This window comes from Capsella rubella, unplaced genomic scaffold (assembly GCF_000375325.1).
Source record: "Capsella rubella cultivar Monte Gargano unplaced genomic scaffold, Caprub1_0 scaffold_4, whole genome shotgun sequence".
In the NCBI taxonomy this organism is placed as follows: domain Eukaryota; kingdom Viridiplantae; phylum Streptophyta; class Magnoliopsida; order Brassicales; family Brassicaceae; genus Capsella; species Capsella rubella.
The window spans coordinates 13,167,953-13,187,379 of NW_006238920.1; the positions used below are offsets into that span (position 1 = coordinate 13,167,953).

The 19,427-nt window shown below is 37.2% G+C and overlaps 5 protein-coding genes across 9 annotated transcripts; all 5 read right to left on the reverse strand.

Moving 5' to 3' along the window:
- Positions 1-6,110, reverse strand: LOC17889734 (flowering time control protein FPA). Its single transcript, XM_006293592.2, has 6 exons — positions 5,584-6,110; positions 3,841-4,083; positions 3,586-3,642; positions 2,673-3,496; positions 1,123-2,423; positions 1-308 (listed from the first exon to the last, which is right to left on the reverse strand). Exons 1-5 carry the CDS (start codon positions 5,851-5,853, stop codon positions 1,154-1,156), a joined length of 2,664 nt encoding a protein of 887 aa, XP_006293654.1. The 5' UTR covers positions 5,854-6,110; the 3' UTR covers positions 1-308; positions 1,123-1,153.
- Positions 6,111-6,230: 120 nt separating this feature from the next.
- Positions 6,231-9,744, reverse strand: LOC17888910 (3beta-hydroxysteroid-dehydrogenase/decarboxylase). The gene is made up of 12 exons (XM_023784008.1): positions 9,355-9,744; positions 9,048-9,137; positions 8,819-8,952; positions 8,560-8,730; positions 8,284-8,400; positions 8,121-8,200; positions 7,812-8,004; positions 7,620-7,722; positions 7,102-7,276; positions 6,792-6,948; positions 6,638-6,704; positions 6,231-6,538 (listed from the first exon to the last, which is right to left on the reverse strand). Exons 1-12 carry the CDS (start codon positions 9,599-9,601, stop codon positions 6,387-6,389), a joined length of 1,686 nt encoding a protein of 561 aa, XP_023639776.1. The 5' UTR covers positions 9,602-9,744; the 3' UTR covers positions 6,231-6,386.
- Positions 9,745-10,117: 373 nt separating this feature from the next.
- LOC17887876 (hydroxyacylglutathione hydrolase 1, mitochondrial) lies at positions 10,118-13,263 on the reverse strand. 2 transcript variants are annotated; one of them, XM_006294494.2, is made up of 8 exons: positions 12,934-13,263; positions 12,245-12,427; positions 11,918-12,121; positions 11,485-11,608; positions 11,162-11,262; positions 10,728-10,802; positions 10,528-10,626; positions 10,118-10,448 (listed from the first exon to the last, which is right to left on the reverse strand). In XM_006294494.2, the coding sequence occupies exons 1-8, from the start codon at positions 13,000-13,002 to the stop codon at positions 10,302-10,304; spliced, it is 1,002 nt and encodes a 333-aa protein (XP_006294556.1). In that variant the 5' UTR covers positions 13,003-13,263; the 3' UTR covers positions 10,118-10,301. The 2 variants fall into 2 exon arrangements, with proteins under 2 accessions (XP_006294556.1, XP_023640562.1); XM_023784794.1 differs by lacking the exon at positions 12,934-13,263 and adding an exon at positions 12,843-12,857.
- A 2,251-nt stretch (positions 13,264-15,514) lies between these two features.
- LOC17888768 (60S ribosomal protein L38) lies at positions 15,515-16,798 on the reverse strand. Its single transcript, XM_006295310.2, has 3 exons — positions 16,684-16,798; positions 16,126-16,309; positions 15,515-15,703 (listed from the first exon to the last, which is right to left on the reverse strand). The coding sequence occupies exons 1-3, from the start codon at positions 16,684-16,686 to the stop codon at positions 15,681-15,683; spliced, it is 210 nt and encodes a 69-aa protein (XP_006295372.1). The 5' UTR covers positions 16,687-16,798; the 3' UTR covers positions 15,515-15,680.
- A 198-nt stretch (positions 16,799-16,996) lies between these two features.
- On the reverse strand, positions 16,997-19,383 carry LOC17887831. Of its 4 annotated transcripts, none has more exons than XM_023784950.1 (10): positions 18,933-19,383; positions 18,645-18,705; positions 18,475-18,523; positions 18,369-18,396; positions 18,157-18,244; positions 17,962-18,080; positions 17,748-17,873; positions 17,535-17,628; positions 17,311-17,465; positions 16,997-17,204 (listed from the first exon to the last, which is right to left on the reverse strand). In XM_023784950.1, the coding sequence occupies exons 1-10, from the start codon at positions 19,299-19,301 to the stop codon at positions 17,145-17,147; spliced, it is 1,149 nt and encodes a 382-aa protein (XP_023640718.1). In that variant the 5' UTR covers positions 19,302-19,383; the 3' UTR covers positions 16,997-17,144. The 4 variants fall into 4 exon arrangements, 3 of the variants coding, with proteins under 3 accessions (XP_023640718.1, XP_006294367.1, XP_023640719.1); XM_006294305.2 differs by having other exon boundaries at positions 18,339-18,396; XR_002834403.1 differs by lacking the exon at positions 16,997-17,204 and having other exon boundaries at positions 17,369-17,465; positions 17,535-17,621; positions 18,339-18,396.
- Positions 19,384-19,427: the final 44 nt, after the last annotated feature.

Consider the following 19,427-nt stretch of genomic DNA (forward strand, 5'->3'; position numbering starts at 1 on the left):
AACCAAAGAAAAACTCTGGGGGGTTCTCCATTGAAGTATCATCAACAATTTTGACAAAATGCCAAGCATATGTTTTATGCGAAGAACAAAAAACTAATTAGAAAAAACAATCTAAAATCACATTCATTTTTATACAGCCTTTTTCATCTAAACACGCATTTAAAAACCTATCGAAGAAAAAACAAAACGAAGATGAGCTAACAACGTTTGGTCGCGTCTGTAGGATCTTGTTCGCACACTTCTTACAATAGCACAAGCCTCTCTCTTGGTCAGGTAAGTTTTAGCACTTTTAGCCCTCAAACCACCACCTATACAGTTTCAAAACAAGTATTGAGTTAGTGACACGGCCTCTAAGATTCCCTCATCCAATTCAATTCGCCCATCTCTAAGCTCATAAAAAATGCAAATCACAATTGAATCTGTTGTTTTCTCTTTAATGTTTTACGAGGATTTGTAAAGGATAAGAGTATATGCATCATCAGCCTGTTCATCAGATTTTTCTCGTACAGTGTTTTCAAGCTTATCAAATTGGCTTTCTGCTATCAGGTCATCTTTGTATGCTATTTACTGATCGCAGTCAAGATTCTTTGCCTTTTTATCTTTAGTATAAAAGAGGGTATTGCAAGCTGAAGCACCGAATGTTGTATTTCTATACCAACAAATAGAAATCCTAATCAAAAAGTATATTCTTATCACTTTTACAAAATTTACAAATCCAAGGTATGCTAATAAGTAACCGTTGGCACACACACTCCATCATAGCTCCAAGAAAACAAAGGGGATTCAAAAGAAAGCAAAATTTACATGTGATAAGAAGAATGCTAGATTAGATTAGATGTTAGATGTATACTACAGTACTAGCTCCACGGAAGAATCAAAAGAACAAAGTTGGTAACGCGACAACGATAATGCATGCAACACAAATAAATTGTTCATATATTTCGGCGAAGCAGTCCTATTTTTGTACCCTATATAAAAATACACAGTAAAATGCAAAAAGATTGCAAGAAAAACTCCAGAGAGCACATGCTTATCAAATGCGACAAGAAAGGAAGTATTTCAATAAATCTTATGCTACATCAGTTTAATAAACAACCAGAGGGTGAAGACAGAGATGATTACCTTGAAGATTGTGATGGCGAGTGGAGTAGTTTCAAGGCCCCTGTCCAGCCGGAGTGCCTGAAGACTGTTGCTGCTGCTTCTGCTGTATCTGGAGAAGAAGGTTTGCGGCAAACTGTAGTGTTGACTGGTATCTCTGGTTCTTATCAACATCCCCATCTGTTGTACCCTGACCACCCCCAGAGAGCATAGGCTGCGACTGTGGTGCTTGGCTTTGTGGCTCTAAGTTTGCCTTGTCAGCTGGTGGTTGCATCCCAACTTGAAACTGGGAAGGATTTAAGTTAGGCACCTGATTTGTTGTTACGCCATGATAATTAGGTTGCTGATAGCTTGAAATTGGACCATAGTTTTGGTTTGGCATGGAAGCTTCTGGTCGGTATTGCTGTGTCATGGGCTGAGAAACAGGAAAATTTGTTGAACCCTGAGTGTACATGGCATAACTATTTTGAGGGATATTTGGTAACGGAGACAGCTGAGGCATGTTAACAGATTGGCCTTGGTATTGCATGTTGCCATGGACTATTCCACTAGAGTAGCTGGGGTTGTTTGAAGCTGGAGGGTAACGCATAGGAGGGGGAGGAGGAGGAGGTAGCTGCCCTGCTTGAGTGTATTGACTTCCATATTGTTGGAATGATTGATTTGATGGTGCTTCTGCATTGTACAGTACAGTGGATTGAGGTACTGTAGAAACAACTGTTGAAGTGCCGGACACAGGTTGGTGACTCTCAGGGGGAGCAGGTTGAGAAGTTGGAGGGAGAAAAGATGCCAGAGTGGCTAAAAGCTCAGGAGTTAAACTAACTCCAGCTTGAGCCGCTGCACTGTTAGGTATTCTGAGAGGTTCACTAACGGATGGTTTTGAAGGAGCTGTCAAATGTTCTGGTGCACCCATATTGTAATTTTCCATACGAGGATATAAACTGTGACTGACATTGGCAGGTGAATCCCGGGCTTGATCTGTATAAGGCAGTGGGTGGAACTGAGATTCTTGTCTGTATGATGCTGCAACAGGAACGGCTGGTGGAGGCAACTTGAGAACAACACCATAAAGCCGTTCTCGACTGGACACTTTGAGTACATCAGTTAAGAAATCTGATGGAGGTACCAAAAATAAAGTTGTTCCATCATCTAATTTTGCAACACCCGCCCGATTTTTTGAGCCAAGGTACCGGAGAAATTCAGTGTAAGACGCAAAATCTTCTTCACTGTCTGGTAAGAAGAAAACGATTTCAAATCCAATGGCTTCGGTGTAATGTTTGGCGAGCATATCCAAACCAGTTCTTGCTGAGCAATTGACGACCTCAGGGCTAGAGACCAATTATAATTATAAAAAAAGTCAGCAATTGAGGGTAATGTCATTAATTAAATCATAAATGCATCAGCACCATTTAAATCAAGACATCTCAGAAATTATACAAGCAATAGTTAAACCTACAATTTTACTATCTAAAATAGTGACCTCTTACTTCCATCAAGAATGTAAAGAAACTATATGGTTCTCTCTAAAAGAATGAAAACATTATTAGAAGGGTTAAAATACTGTAAATGGTACTCACAGTTTAGTTTCAATCCCCTTTCCAATAGGTACACAACGAGCACAACAGACGGGAGTTCCACCCTTGGCAATCATTCCTCTCCACATGTCAGAATCAGGGTAACCACGGGTAGGCCTAGCAGCACCTGAACCACGCCCATATGACCTCTCATCTACACCCATTGGAGTAAGACCGTCCACCGATCCATCTCTTCTGGTTCGTTTACTTTCCCTGTCCAACTGAGCAGGATCATATCCTTCCCAAGAACCAGGATTTGGCCTCGTAGGATGCCTCATACCTTGTGCAGGAGATGGGAGGATTCCAGTTCCTGTTGGAGATGGGAGTATTCCAGTTCCATTTGGTGATTGCCTCCTCCAGTTTGGCTCCTTAGTTACAACATCGTTGTATTCTGAACCATTATAAGGATGTTCATTGCTACCTCTGAAGGGCCTCATAGACCCAGGAATTCCAGTAGAATGAGGAGAAGATACAAATGAAGGATCATTGTTGAACATATCTGGCCTTGATCGTTTCACACCAGAGTAAAAACTAGTATGGTTTTCCTCAGGAGGCAGCTCTTCGTTTGAGTACATTATTGTGATTCTAGAATCATTAAATAACCTCCCCTGTAGCGCTTCCTTGGCCTGGCGAGCTTCCTCCACACTCCTAAACTCCACAAGTGCATAATGCCTTGATGGGTAACTCTTCTTCCTCTCTATCTCACCATAGAGTATCATTGAATTGTGTAGCATTTGTTCATCTATCCGATACATAGGAGGGTACCCAATATACAGAACCTTACTTGGCTGGCCATCTCCTTTACCATCTTCATATGAGTGAGGATACTGTCAGAATACACCAATACGTCAAGGCCAATTGATCTACAGATAAACCAGTACCAAGAAACATACTATTTTCAACGTTTATGACTAACCTGCGGTTTCTGATTCATATTGCCATTCCTGTTATCATAAGAGCCAGCCCATTGTTCCTAAAGATAAAGAAAATATAACTTGATTTCAGAATTAAAATAGATGAGCAGACTCTACTATGGAATAGAGACACAGATATGAAGTGGTATTATAAAGCAGTAAGAATTCACAAAAAAAATCTGTTAATCCTAGGTGCAGAAGACAGAGCTCAACCCTAAAAGTCTGATGCAATTCTTTAAAATAAAGTCTGAGCTTACTTTTCTTGGCGCTTGCGACCGGAGAAAATCAACCCGCAAATAGCTACCACCCATTCGCTTTCCATTCATGCTCTTAGCCTGTAAAGCATCATCCATCTCATAATAATCGATGAAAGCTGTCTTGCGTTCTCTAAGGAACCTAAAATCCTCGATTTTCCCAAACTTGCTGAACTCTTCCTCCAGGTCATCCTTTGAGACACTCGGGCTGATTCCACCCACCCAAAGACTCTTACAAGGTTTTGCCTGCAACAACAAAAGGTGCATAAGAAGGCGATATAATAATACCAAGACAGGTTGGTAAGAATAGAGCTTCAAAGATATCAAACATTCAAACATCAATGAAATTAAAAACACAAACTGACTAATAATTCCAACTACATAATTAGACACCAATTCATATCAATTGCTATCCTAACTTAACAACATTTCTGCAAGGATACCACATCATCCTCCTCTATCAATTAGTGTTGACAATTTCTCTTGACTAAACACACATTTGGTCTGCAGGATAATAATGTCAGTCTCAAAGCCAGCAAGACATTAGCATTTTCTGCAAAGCATTGTTGTCTTCATCATTGCCTGAATCCCAGAAAAACAAATCCCTGGACACCCCATTAAGTACTTTGAGCCGGCAAGACATTGTAATATGAGTCTGCCTACTAATGAATCTTTGTCTTGATCTCTGCAGATATATCAATCCCAGAATGGTCGTGAAGAAGTCAACTCCTTCAGGAAAAATAATTGGAAAGCCTAGACTGACTGAACGTATGGCAAGAATTGAGGAGCAGGCTTGGATCTTCATATGACTCGTTTCACAAAAAGATTAAAAAACCATCTCTTTCAGCATGAATGAATCTATCCTCAACTACGTATCTGATTGGTAGAGTTAATGCCGCTTCAGCCACGTAATTTACCCTACTGTAGCATCGAGGATAAACAAACCCAAAACTCCCCCACGCTGATATGTATTTGTGCCACCGAGCCTAGGAATTTGGACGATACGTTGCCACAATATTCTGTAAAAAACTCTTCCCCCAATTATTGATATCACCATAGTCAAAATTTCTCCATACCGTTTGGTTTTGGCAGGAACACTTTTAAACTCCCAATTTATAATCTGTTTGGCTGATGATCGATATGCTAGCTTCCAAATTTTCAACTTTGCTGGCGATTTTCAAGTGCTGTACGCAATTCATTCATACTCAAAGCTTGTAAGGATTTAACATCTGTGAGCGAACCTGAAAACAGACTGCCAAACGCGGATACAAGTCTGAAGAAATCGCTGCTAATGATACTGCAGACCGAAGCAATCCACAGTTGAATCAAAACCTTAGATGCAAACTAGAAAACATGGATTCGGACGCATTCTTTTGCAGCGATAAGGCTTTATACGCTTTGACTGGTAAGCTCTCTGTTGTTTGGCTTAGTGCGAGTTTGATTTGACAGTGTTTCAAAAAACCAAAGTAGTTTGAGAATTTGCGTTTCTCTTTTTACGATCGGATCAGGTTTGGCCTTGCGCTATGATAGATAGATAACAGAAAAATCTAGGTTTCGACTTCGATTTGTACGAGGAATAACTAATAAATAGAACCCAAATTCAACAAAAAAAAAACACTTTTTAACTAAACAAGCATCATCAAAGTTATATGAACCTCCTGGACTAAGAATTCGCAAAAACAGTATAATCGTTGACAAAAGACAATCAAAGTTAGAGAACAAACGAAGATATAGATAAGAACAAACCGGTCGCGCGTATTCGATCTTAATCTGACTCCCGTTCAAATTTGCTCCTTGAAGAGCCTCTTTCGCTGCGACGGCTTCCTCCACATGTCTGTAGTATATAAACGCGAATCCACGTGAAGAATACGCCGTGATTCTATCAATATCGCCGTATCTTCCAAACAGCTCCGTCAGATCTGACTCTGTCGTTTCCATCGTAAGGCTACCGACCCAAAGATTATTCGATTTGAAACCCGAATCGTCGGCTCTGAATGGCTTCATAGCTAACGCCATCGGGATTGGTTCAATTGGCAATAATCCTAAGGATCCAAGATTCGTATCCTTCTGAATTGATTGTTTTACCTTTGGGATTATGAGATTTCGACTATCGACGAGGGATGAATTGTGCGATGAAGCCAATGGTACGTTGAGTAAGAAAAAATTTGAAGGGGAGATTGAGTTTTCAAATCCTACCTACAGAGAGGAGAAGAGAACCCTAGAGATAAGAGTTTGAAGAAGAAGATTAGATTGAAAGAGAAAGAGAAGAGAGGCCAGAAGGAATCGAAGCGGCGGCTTTTAAAGGGATATATAGATAACTTTCCCTTTATTTTACTTTTATTTTATTTTATTTTATTCTTTGGAATCCGGAACGAAACGTTGCGTTTTAAGTAGACATGGCAAAGTCGTAAATAATCGTAATTATATATCCCTCTCCACTCTTAAGATTACATTCTGAAATATAGCATACTGTTTGTACAAATACATCTAAATCACTTCAATTAGTCTCTCTGGGACTGTTGGTATTCGTTTTGTGGACTTTGGAAGCTTCACATGAACATTGGTTTAGATGAAGCATCAGAAACAGGCATCACCCTCCTTTTAACAGCTGTTAAGCATTCAATAAAGATCCGGGCTAGGTGATAGAGCTCAAGCTCGTATTGCTCGTACATGAAGAAAGCGGTGAACGAGAAAGACAGCACTGTTCAGCAAAGCGTTCAGACAATGTTATGGACAGGATTGATTTTTGGATAAAGAATCATGTTTATGCAGAGTGAAAACAAAAGTTTTGTTCAAGTACCTGTGAAAAGAAATGCCGCCAATGAACGGGATACGATCAGTTTGAGGAGATATAGCGATCCCGCAATCTGTTTTTTGGTTTGAGGAAACGAGAGAAATGAGGTTCATTCCATGTTTGTTGGGCATAGAGACTTGTGTATAGAGTAGAATTGTACCTTGAAGAACTTGACCCAGTCTCCTCCTCTGCTTAGGGATTTAAAACGGCGAACTCCGTGGTTCCACACAACTACGATATCTCTGCTAAAATCTCTTATAGCTGATTCCGAGATTTCAAATCTCCACGGGGGTATTTTCTTGACTTGAAAACCAAAACTGTCAAAATAAATAACACTGTGACTTAAAAGCATAGAAAACTAAACAATACTATGACTTAAATGCACCACGTTTGCTAGGAAAACTGTGATATCACAAGATAAGATTACTGTCTGTCCTCTATAGTGGTAAAGTTTCGGAATTCATACTTACATCTTTGACGGCACAAAAGCAAGTCCATAGAGAGCAACAGCAAATAGAAACAGGAGTTGGGCTGCAGATGAAGTAAATGTGTTGCCAGAAAAGAAGAACCAGTAATATAACAAGTTGAGGAAAAGAAAAGAAACGAATGATTTCTTCTCATTTCTCCACAGCAAGATGTCTGCAACTGCATGAGAACATAGATGGAAAGTCAAGTCAATTAAAAGAGATTAAGATTAAACACTTGCATTGACCCAGATTAGCTTAGAGTTAGTTTATATGTGCATGAAATAAAGTTGGAACTCGTATAAAATCACATGGTCTAGAAGCAGGAGTAAATGGACCAAGCAGACATTTCAGCATGTTCTAGACATCTAGAAGCATCTAAATTAAGAATGGAGATAGATTCTTTCCAGGTTAAGCCTTACTAACGTGTGCCATCATACCCATAGCTAAATGAGAGAGACTTAAAGCAATATAACTATATAATTAGCCAAGAACACTTTGTTAACTCTAGAGATGGTTCTAACCTTTACCACAACCAAGAAGCTGATCTGCCGTAGATTGAATCATCATGTCATCAGACTTCTCAAGATCCCGAGAGAACCACTGAAGCGTTGATGCAATACCATCCTAAGATCCAACAAGAGCTAATGAATCCAAGGAAGCTATCAACCCAGCTGAATATGATAAAAGCAAAACAGAATCCAATTTAAACTCACTTCAAGTGTCACAACAGGTGTGTAACCAAGATGCTTTTTAGCTGCATTGCAGTTAAAAGTTCTCACTGATGAAGCTAACAGAGCATACTGATGAGCTGTATCATAATTACTCCCAAGGCTCTCTTTTCGGTGTGTCCACTTAAGAAGTGAGAAAACAAACAAAACCAGCCGAACAGGAAGTTTAATGGATGGTCTGCAAATGAACAGAAGAAAAATATTAAAATGGTATACAGAGAGTTGGCCTAAGGATCTGAAATTTTTCAAATCAATCAACTTAGGAATTAGGAGACGTAAACGAGTTTCATTTACCTTGGGTATCCCAGACCTTCAACAATGTGGCTTACAAAGTCCCAAAATCTGACCGGCTTGAGGTTTGTGATAAAAAATTCCTACAGCACAGAAAAAATTCATCACATATAAAGGTCAAGCGCTTCCAAGAGTGCTTTGGCAGATACTTAAGGTTCAGGGTTACCTTTCCAGCCACATACTCCATTTGTGAATCTAGTGCTTCTGCAGCGCATATATGTGCATGAGAAACGTTCTCAGAGTAAGTGAAATCAGACATATTTTCACCACTCCCAATTATAAACTGAAATTTGAAAAGACGAAGACAGTCATTCCTCAAACAAAAGAAAACCAAGGCAAAAACTCATCAAGCTTAAGAAATATGCCATTCCAAATAGAAATCTACCAGGTATCGTAAGATGAGAAACATAAACTCAATAATGTAATGAAATAAGAGTAAGACCTTTGCATATCCGGACTTGGCTAGGTTCACAAGGAAAGGTACAAACTCCGTATCACCAGGTCCAAAGACAATGCTAGAGCGAAGTGCACAAGTTAAGAGACAATCACGATTGTTAGCAAATTTGATCAAAGCTTCTGCTTGAGCTTTAAAGTCTGTCAACATGGATTGGAACTGCAACAGAATCAGAGCAAAACAGATATCATCTCTGAACATGAGCAAAGAAAAAAAAACCAATAAAACAATCATCCTAAGGGATTACCCGTAAAGGACGTCTCAAGGATTCATCACCATCAAGTATAGGCTGGGAACCATCAAAAACAACATCAGCAGTACTGTTGTAGATAAGTTTTCTGACTCCAGACTCACGACAGGCAGAAATCACATTTTTTGTACCTATAAGGGGTCAAAGAATACGAGAAATAGATAAACCACCCAAATTAAACTGATACTATAAATGGTTACCATCTAGAAATGACCAAGAAGTTTACCTTGAATTATAACCTTGTAGCAGTGAAAGTAATCATAGGAACGTAAATCAGTAGCTCCCATGTAAAATACAACACAGGAACCCTCAGTAACTGCAAAGAAACAAACAAGTATATGATGTTGCAACCACAACCCAACATCAACAACACCAAAACTCAAATGCATTACACAAATCAGAACCCAAAAAATTCTCAAATATCCAAAAACTCCCCCACAGCATTTTCTCAGATACTAAACACCGATCCGTCCTAGTAATTCCAGTATCTAGCAAAGTGCAAGCATTCATACACAAGGCGTTAAGAAGCAAACCTTTAACGATCTGAGGTTTATCACGAACATCGACGCAGTGATAAGAAGCACGGCCGGAGGAGAGAGCATCCACAAGGACCGAATCGGATTCGTCGAGATGGAGATTGTGACCGGAATCAGCGACTCGGACCGTCCAGTTTCCGAGGCGAAGCAATCTGGAGACAAGCGATCGACCAATGAAACCTCGGCCGCCGAGGACGACACAGGCCTTGAGGTGAGAATCGCTATGGAGGGAATGTTCCTCCATTGTTGTCGCCGAATTAAACCCCAGCTCTATTCGCTTTTCTATATCTAACTCGAGCGCGTCAACTCAGAAATAGGCCGAGTCGAGTTGGGTCAGTGCACAAAGAGCTGCTTGGCGGGCGTATCATATGCTTGCAACCTCTCCACTTCGCCTGTGTAAGTATTAAGTAATAATTTTTCCTTTTTTTTTTTTTTTTTATCAAAGTTTAAGTAATAATTTAATATTGACACCTTTTCACAAAAATCCATTGAATTGGAGCTAATAATATTAAATCACCTCTTTAATAATTTATAGTTGTTGTGTGACTTTTCTAATTATAAGAACTTAAGAAGGCTTTGTTCACAGCAAGCATATAGACGCACGGTTGCGTTTTCACGTTTGGTGAGCCAAATCCATCAATCCACCAAACAAATGATTTCGAAAGTTAGAAATTTGGTAAAGCTCTTTCATGAGAGAACTAAAATCGTATCTATTGTATACACTTGCGTGTGCTGTCTGTTGTGTATGCTGAAGCACATGTTACACTTGAAAATTTCAATAATTGAGCAACTAAATCTTTAGATGTTTTCTGTTTTGAATACAGATTCAAATGGAGAAATGAAGAAAGCCCAAAACATATAATAACAATATAACATATTCATTTCTGCAGCTGATGATGATTTGCAAATTTTCTATACAATTAAAAAAGATGCCCAAGTTTTTTTCAGAAACGGTCTCTGGCTCTGTGTATCCGACGCAGTGCTTCAGCTTCTGTTGCTGAGTCTGGAATGCTTAATGATTTACGGATATCTTTGCTCGATGTTCTGAGGAACGGGTTACACGCTTTCTCCACCTTAACAGTCGTTGGAATCTGCATACAAAACCCCGTAAATGAGATCCAGAAAGATGTTTAGTGAGCAAGAGGACATAGGGAAGAAATAAGATTTTACCGATGGGAGTCCCTGGCTGCGCAAATGGGCAACTCGGGTTGCATAGGACTGAAGAGTTTCATTCTTTGGTTCTACAGATAGTGCAAACTTTAAATTGCCCTGTATCATGGAGGATATATTAATAGTTTATTCACCAAGTCGCAAAGAGTTGACCAATATGAGGAGATAAGATTAGTAGTATTCATGTGTGTAAAACTTACTGCTGTGTTTTCACGGCCGCAGTATATATTTGTATCATCTGGTAACGACACGATCTTTTGGAGTGATGAAAGCATCTGAACATAGGCAACAAAAAAGAAGAAGGTTTTATAGCTAACAAAGGGCAAAACACAAGGAGCTTGCTTCTATGGAAGAAACTATGAAGTTAGGTTATTAGAGTACTCCCAAGTAATCTCTCAATAAAGTCTATAACATTTTACTCACTCAGGCACATTTTTTCCACAAGAAAATAAAACCATAACAGTGCAAAGATAGAGAAGGTTGAAAAAAAAAACACAATTCCAAAAATCGCAATCACTAAGCACAACTTTTGCCACAAGAAATAACCACAGATTGCAAGGATAGAGAACACTGAATATTGCTAATTTTCAGATTCAACGATTAGGTTATGAGCCTAATTTTCAATCAATGTTACCTGCTCAGGGGTACCTTCTGAAAGGGTACCACAGGATAAGCTATATATTAGGTCTCCTGTGAATATTGTCGCTGACCCAGGAAAGTAGAAGCTAATATGGCCTGCTTGAGAAAAAGAACAATTAAGATAGTAAAACATGGCACCAAGTATCATGAAGTTACTAAGTTTTTCTACACTAGAACGGTAAAAAAGGAGAGCAGTTAACACAGTAATGTATGGAGAATGAAAATATGATAGTGAGCCACAAAACGTTTCTAAAGTTGGCAGTACTTGACTGTATATATCATAGCTTGTTATAGTAGAGGTATATTGCAGCTACTAACCTTGTGTGTGGCCAGGAGTATCAAGTATCCGGACCTCATGGCCAGCAAACATCCATGTGTCACTATCCTTCAGAAGTATGTCAATTTCAGGAATCCGATCCTTATCCAACGCTGATCCAATCACCTATCGGCAACATAAGTCACGTAAAAAAACACTTCAGTATATATAACAGAAGTAACAACGAAAGAGAACAACTAAACATGGTTGCAAACAAAGAGGCTGAGAAAGCCAAATTTTTCTGGTTAGACTCACACTTTCTATATCACAAAACCAAACCATTATAGTGTAGATCTCTAAGTTTTATAGCTTCGGGAGGCAAGGAATACTTCAAGGTAGCAAATGATGATAAAGAGAGAGCTAACTTGCGCAAAGAGCAGAAAGAAACAAAAAACAAGGTCATACAGTTCTAAACTGAAAATAGTATCCTCTTACCTTTGCGCCATACCTTTCTTTCAATTCAGCATTCCCCCCTATGTGATCATCATGATGATGAGTATTCAAAATGTAAGTTAAATTCCAGTTTTTTCTGGTCAATGCATCTATAACAGGTGCAGCCTCAGAAGGATCAACAACTCCAACTGTGCCGGTGTCTTCATCGTGCAGAAGATAAGCATAGTTTTCCTTACTGCATGGCACCTGAAACATCCCCAACAAATAAGAAAAGCCAGCGTATGAAAATAAACTAAGGTAACAATATTTACACTGGGCATAAGATACAGAAGATAACAAAGTCAAAAGAAAGAGGATAAGCATACTAACCAGTTCGATTTTTAATGAGGAAGGCATGTTGGAAATGCTGCAAAAGTGGGTGATTTTAAGGGTTTTTCTAGCTCCGCGCAATGTTTTAAGTGGCATGGATAATAACCACATTACTCCGTATAGTAAGCTTTTCCTGAGGCAAAGTTGTCTCAAACCCGGCCACACGCAAAGCTGACCTCCAATCTGTTTCATGAATTCAATCAACAAATCATAAACTGATAGAAATAATAAAAGATTGTCAAACTAAAACGCAGTTGACAAAAAAAACACAGACCATAGACCGCTTATATTAGAAAATTTAATAGCCAGTTTCACACCTAACCAGTCAATAGCAGATAGTAATTGACCCTTATGATTGAATCAAACCTACTACTCTCAGTTTTATAACAAAAAAAAAAGAATGAATCAGTTCTACTGAGGCAAACTCCAATACACACAACACTAGCCCTAGTTAAAGGAATCTACAAAGGAAATTTCCAGCATACAAACGAAGATCGGTACAGGGAGAATCAGAATTACGAAATTTCCAGCAGAGAAATCTCATATATTTTATATGAACAGTAACCAACACAGAACTCAAAAATGCTAAATCTCATACCAACCACAAAACCGGATCGGAATTATCAAAAATAAACTTTATCGGAAAGAGAGAATCAAAGACAAGAGGGGGGGGGAGAGAGAGAGTAAACCCTAGAACACGAAGGAATCGATGAATTGGTAGTGGTGGTGGTAGATGAAGCTTTAGAGATCATTGGCATCCTCTGTAACCCTCTCTATATATATAAATATATATCCCCCTCTTCTTCTTCTCTCTCTTCAGATAGAAACGAGGAGGAGACGATTGGGTTCTACCCTTTAGAGATGAGAAGATTATGCGCGTAGAGAAGAAAGAAACCCAGAATTTCTCGTTTGAGCTGTGATGACGAGTCTGCGACTTCGACAGGAAAAAACGTCAGAGCTATAGACAGCTTTCTCTTTTCTTTTTTTAACTCTTTTTTTTCTTTCTTTTTCTTATTTTTCTTATGGCTTTTAAGCCAAATTTAATTAGCTCAACTACTTAAATCCCTCAATAAATTGTTCCCGTGCTATCATAAGACTTTGGTTATTAATATTTTGACCACGAGGAAATAAATATTTTATTAGTAGTATAATATAATACATTATAGAGTTTTTGTTACCATGTAACGGTTTTACCATATAATTTGTTATTTTTTACTTACTTCGGTCGATTAGATTCCCCTTTCGGAAGCTACAAAGAAGGAACAAAAAAAAACATTTCCTCTTGGGTCGACGCAAAACAATAATACATTAGATTCCCTTTGGTCAGCAATTAGCTGATTTGGTTTTATCTCAGTTTAAGAGTGATTGAATTGCTTACCTTGTGACTTTGGTTTTTTTTTTTTATTAGATGAGAGTTTCTTTACCAAGTTAGTAACTTTTTCCTTTTTTTTATTAGATGAGAGTTTCCTTACCAAGTTAGTAACTTTTTCCTTTTTTTTTTTATAACTTTCATATCAGCTAGTTGGGTTTGTCAGTCTTTCATTTTGCATTTAGAGAAGAAAAAAAAAACATTACCAAAGAGTATTAACAACACTATTTATTTATATAAATGATTTAATTTTCTAAACATTAGTCGATGATGTAACAGATTCTAGTGGGATGTGTTTATTTTGTTTGTTATGAGATTCTTTTGTAATCTTTACGTATATGATTTCAAAGCTTATCTTCCACCAAAGTTTTATATTAAAATAATAGTTATAATTCAGTTATCTCATATATGAAATTATATAGCAGATGAAGATGTTATGACCGATAAGAAAAATCATTATAGAAAATTCATCTTCGTGGTACCGCTGTTAACTTAAGACCATATATTGAGATTGAGGTGAAGATTATTGAGATCCAAAGATTATTTGTAATTTAATTAACAAAATTTTCTTGCAAGACAATACCTTTATTAAATAGAAAGTAAGATACTAGTTAATAAAATATGAATATGTAGGAGTAGGATCATGCTAATATGGCGACTAAAGGTGCAAAATGTGAACAATCTCATATGAGTTCAATTCTACATTACCAACAACATGTTAAAATATAGCATTCTCTTCTGAACCCATGCTCAGTTTCTATGTATTATATCCTTTAAAATTGTATAATAAAAAGGTTGGAACAAGAAAAATGTCTAATATATAAAAGAGATAAAAAAAAACTTAGTTAAAACGTTGGAATACTATTGTAGACATCTAGTTACATTTTCCTCTCGTGAATGGGAGATTTCTCATACAAATAGCAAAGTAAACTAGTGTTCCAAGAACGTGTGCTTCAACTCCACAACGGATTTGAATAAACCGATTTCCATTTTTATTTTATTTTTTAAAAGCCAAATTAGTAAAAAAAAAAAAAACAAGGAAGATCAAAAGATATTAATAGGGTAATCAAATATCAGAGTTCATAAACTAATCTTTGGCATTATCAAGAAAGTTTCCAAAAAATCTCTTCTCCTTTATAGTGTTCATTTTCTTATCCGCAAGAAGGTTGGAAGCAAATATATTAACCAAAGTAATAAGCAATACCCAACTTTTATACAATACTAAAAAAACGGTGTGCATAGACTTGCCTTCAAGTAATTGTCTTTATTGGTTTCTTCCGAAAAAGAAGAAGTTTTGTTGGATTTAGAATTTGTGTTTAACAATTGTAAAAATGCAGAAGCAATAATTTAATATGTATATTTTCAATAAACTTTAATTCTAAGTTACTAATTTTATTCTTACAAATAGAAATATGATAAATAAAAAAGGAAATTATACAATCAACTCATATTATTCTTACAAATAAATAAAAAGGTATACAAAATAATTCATATAATATCATTTCTAAGAAAATTAATTATACAAGTACTTTATTAATTATAAAAGAAAGAACATTATAAATACTCACATCTATATAACAAAGAATTTTTGCTTATATTTACTCATGAGGCAATTTTTTCTTTTAACTTCCATATGTTTGTAAATTATTTCTTTCAGAAAAAAAAAATATTATCAGATTGTTATATATCTTTATGAGGATATTCCCCAATAGAATTAGATTTTTTCCAGTATTAATTAATACCATGTTAATAGACGTAATTCCTTACTTTTTTCTGAGGCTATTATGAAATAGTTCGAAACTTCCAAGATATACTGTCACTCTGATATTTCAAGATCAAAGAACGGTTGGTAGTGATGATTACTATGATGAATGCGATTGTTATTAATGATAGAGGTGGTCTGATTGTAAAAAATCTAAATTAAATTAAGAATTGAGAAAGCATTTGATTTTTCAAACTGAATCAATCCGAAACACACTTAAACTGGAAAAGTCTGAACATAATAATTTAACGACACAAAATAAATTCTCCTAAGAAAATTTCATCTGCAGAAACTTTGCTTCATCTTCAAAGGTCTTGAACGCTCAAACCTGAAAAGTGCAACAGAGTCTATAAATAAGATTTCACAAGCATCGAATAAATACTATAATTACAAGAGAAACGAGATGGTTTTCACAAACATAATTATAATACAGAAGCCAAGGCCAAGTAAGGTTTATCCACCCATATGTAATTAAGCATAGTTAGATAATTATAAATACATATAAGAAAACATGTAATTAGGCAACGCTAGGTTTAAGATCCAGCCAAATTATCAATTTTTGTTAGGGTTTCAAGCGACTGCAAGTGATACTTCCATGAAGGTCTACTTGAGAAAACTCAGGAAATGTAATAAACTAAAGCCAGGTTTAAGACTCATGCCAAAATCCAGCATTTGTTTAAAGTTTTCAAATGCTCTAAAGTGTGAGAATTTGTGCAACGTAGAAACAGAGAAGAGTAAAAGATTACAAACCTGGAGGAAGAGACTGCTTAAGCTTGTCGGCTTTCTCTTGGTCAAAGACGCAAAGCGTGTAGAGATACCTGGAGCATCTGACCTTAAACTTGACGATGTCCTTGCTTCTCTTGATCTTCACAGATCGTGCATCTTTCCTTCTAGCTGTCAGAAGGAAGTCCTTGATCTCGTGGATTTGCTTAGGCTGCAACATTTTTTCAATCAATCAATCATCAAACTTATAAAAATTACCAATTCAATACAAGCTTCAAAACTCCAAATCCACACGTTAATGATCATAATCTCAGACAAGAGATTAGCAAAGCCAGACCTCATTTTCGGATACATACATGCAGAATTCTCCGAATAACAACTATATCCTAACCAAAGAAACAAGCACTAATCAAAGGTGAAATGATGCAAGAACCGACATTTTGAAGATACTTCAAGAGACACGAGGAGCAACTATACTAGACCATGAATGATTCAAAACGAGCTACGCTAACCAAATAATAAACATCAATGACGCCGTCGTGAGATGAAACGAAATTGAAAGACCGCAGAAAATAAAAAAGGTACCATGATCGTATCTGTTCGATGAAAATAGCCGCCTTCCACAGAGAGAGAGCCGAGCAAATTCACCGCCGCGAGGATATAAAGAGATCTCTCTTAACACTTTGGTATCAAGAAGAAACCCTAGACTTGTTCATTTGGTTTTCCCATATTTACCCTCAACTCCAGCCCATGTATCGAACAACATTCATATTGGGTTCTAGGCCCAGTCTTGTATCTGAAATTTTTACACAGTTAAAATTTAGGTTTTCCCAATTTTACGACATTTCTTACATTTTAGTCCCTATATTTTTGTTTCACTCGTTTATTACCCAAATCATAATAAATCAAACACAAAACCCTTTACTCAGACGAAAGATATAGATTTTTATTGTCACAAGAGAAGAAACGATTTACACTTTTTTACAAAGAAACAAAACGATTCAGCTACAGGAGAAAACTCCACTATGATGTTTTCAGGTGTGGTTTTAATGCTTCCAGGCCATGGAGTGACCACCCTCCATGTACGGCTCAAGAAATCCAATGAACTGCCATTAAATAGGACAAGAAACACAACAGTAAAAAACACTTTGAACAAAAATCTATCTGATGGAAATAAGTTGTCGATCAATCATAAGATAATGTTCTATATACTTTGGTTCCATCTCGAGTCCAACGTGCTCCATAACCTTGAGCCACTCTTATCTCGAACACTTCCCCGAGTGGTGGAACGATATGTATGTTCATCCAACAACAATGGCCAATGAAGTGGCTGATAATGTCCATTGCACGCCTATTTTTATCTGACTCTGACAAAATGGAAGAGGAATACTCAGATGTGGAAATGCATCGGTGTCTTGCACAAATTTGCTATTTACCAGTTCCCTGAAGAACACCCCAAAAGCCATCGCTACTACGATTAACGTGCTTGGCTAATGCTCTAGCTCCATGGCTTAATCTACAACCTTTTATCTTAACATTAGAGACAAAGGATGAGTCTAAGTTCTTATGTCATACAACACAGCTATAACTGTTTTCATAAGAATTCACTACGATGTATCTCAAACTATATCTTAGTTTTTCTGTGGTACCTTTGGCTTATATGGAAGCATGAATGAAGAGAATAGAATCGATCTTTGAGGAGGCAGAGCATTAAAAATGGATCCAGTTGTGTGAGAAAGGCCGAGAAGGCTTTGCACACCAGTGTAATCTAATCCCTGTAATTTTAAATGTGGTTGTGGAAGAAACATTGAATAAGAATCATAAAATCACAGAGGAGAAGACAGGAAAAGAACTTGAACTCACAGACAGTATGTGAGCCAAAGCAACACAAGGCTGAACGACAGATTTAGTAAGATGGATTGCCACAACACCATTGAGATTCTCTTGATCCATATCATACAACTTCCTAAACATTTGCATACCTAGGAATGTATATTCTTAGAAACAGAACTTACACGGTAGTTAATGGCTAAAGATCAATCAAAGAACAAAGCTTACCTTCTTCCACAGTTTTAGTGCCAGGAAACACTTTCTCTAAACTCTCGGCTTTCAACAGCTCATAAAAGGACGGATATTGATGAACTTCCTATATATCAACATTTGAGAGAATCTGATCTATCAAAAGAAATCGTTTGCAGGAACACAAGCAAAACAAAATGATGCCAGCATATATATCTCACCAGAACTTCAAACATTAGACATTTATTTACCATAACCATAGAACCTCTTCGTCTGAGTCTGAGGAAATCAAACAACATTTGTGAACACAAGAGACACAGAAGTGATCAAGCTCAGTAACTTTTCAACTTCTCATACCTATCATACTCAGCTTCAAAACACCTTGATTCAACTGTTTTGATACCATCTAGTGTATCCATTCAAATCAAGCAACCGAAATTATAATCAAGAACTGTTGCCACTTCATATTGCTATAGATAAGCGGTTCAGAACACAAACTTTCAGGCATCTAAAAAGGAAACAAGTACCTTTCATGTGGGAGAATAAGGGCTCTTGAACGTGAAGCTCCCAAGCAACATCCTTCAAGACCTGTTAGAATATTGCAAAGTAAACAAAACTTCTAAACAATCAAAAGCAAACCAAAAGCTACGCATTGATGACTCTGACTACCCCCAATAGGCCAATACCAATCAAATTCACAGATTTCTAAATAACTCCAAGTCTCCAAGGTAGGAATCTTCAAATTCACAATTGAGTCCAGAGATTATCAACCAAAAAATGTTGCTTTTGAAGATCTAAATCTATATTATACTCACATTGACTAACTCGGAACCCTTTCGGGATATCAGCTTACTCCACTCATCTGCTCTCTCCTTCAACCAGATTACCTCCTTCCCCAACGAAATCTTCTCAAAAGATCCACAGAAAGAACCACAATCAATTGATTTCAGCAGACCTGAAGCAAGACGCTTGTACAAAGGATACTCAGGAACACCTGAAAATGCTTCTACAGTAGTATCTTCAAAACGGTGGGAAGACGATCCGATCCCTTCACCGCCAGAAATAACCGATTCGCCGGAAAGAAGGCCGGAACAGAAATCACCGGTAAGCCCTAAAACGAAATCCACACGGTAATCGAGTGTGAACTTCACCATTTCCTCAAGGCAATCTCTAAGTCTATCCATTTTTACTCATTCGGAGCAAAGTTCAAAACTTTATTTCTCGAAGACTACTTCCTTCCTTCTAACACAAAATAACCAATTTTTTTTCTTCCTTTTTTTGCAGAGCATGTTTGATTTTGTTTTTTTTTT

Bases quoted from the DNA above. Each gene is read 5' to 3' on its own strand.
- LOC17889734 (XM_006293592.2), bottom strand. From the start codon at position 5,853: ATGGCGTTAGCTATGAAGCCATTCAGAGCCGACGATTCGGGTTTCAAA. The intron at 4,084-5,583 runs GTTTGTTCTTAT...TTGTTGTTGCAG, and splicing joins AGATCGAATACGCGCGACCG to GCAAAACCTTGTAAGAGTCT. The intron at 2,424-2,672 runs GTGAGTACCATT...ATTGGTCTCTAG, and splicing joins AAGGGGATTGAAACTAAACT to CCCTGAGGTCGTCAATTGCT.
- LOC17888910 (XM_023784008.1), bottom strand. From the start codon at position 9,601: ATGGAGGAACATTCCCTCCATAGCGATTCTCACCTCAAGGCCTGTGTC. The intron at 8,731-8,818 runs GTAATCCCTTAG...ATTCTGTTGCAG, and splicing joins CCTTGAGACGTCCTTTACGG to TTCCAATCCATGTTGACAGA. The intron at 6,539-6,637 runs GTACTTGAACAA...TTTGCTGAACAG, and splicing joins GGCGGCATTTCTTTTCACAG to TGCTGTCTTTCTCGTTCACC.
- LOC17887876 (XM_006294494.2), bottom strand. From the start codon at position 13,002: ATGCCAATGATCTCTAAAGCTTCATCTACCACCACCACTACCAATTCA. The intron at 12,428-12,933 runs GTTTACTCTCTC...TTCATGAAACAG, and splicing joins CGATTCCTTCGTGTTCTAGG to ATTGGAGGTCAGCTTTGCGT. The intron at 10,627-10,727 runs GTAAGTTTTACA...TCCATGATACAG, and splicing joins GCGGCCGTGAAAACACAGCA to GGCAATTTAAAGTTTGCACT.
- LOC17888768 (XM_006295310.2), bottom strand. The intron at 15,704-16,125 runs GTTTGTAATCTT...TGCACTTTTCAG, and splicing joins TAAGCAGTCTCTTCCTCCAG to GTTTGAGCGTTCAAGACCTT.
- LOC17887831 (XM_006294305.2), bottom strand. From the start codon at position 19,301: ATGGATAGACTTAGAGATTGCCTTGAGGAAATGGTGAAGTTCACACTC. The intron at 18,397-18,474 runs GTATGAGAAGTT...TGATTTCCTCAG, and splicing joins TTTGAAGCTGAGTATGATAG to ACTCAGACGAAGAGGTTCTA. The intron at 17,466-17,534 runs GTAAATAGCAAA...CCATTTTGTCAG, and splicing joins GGGTGTTCTTCAGGGAACTG to AGTCAGATAAAAATAGGCGT.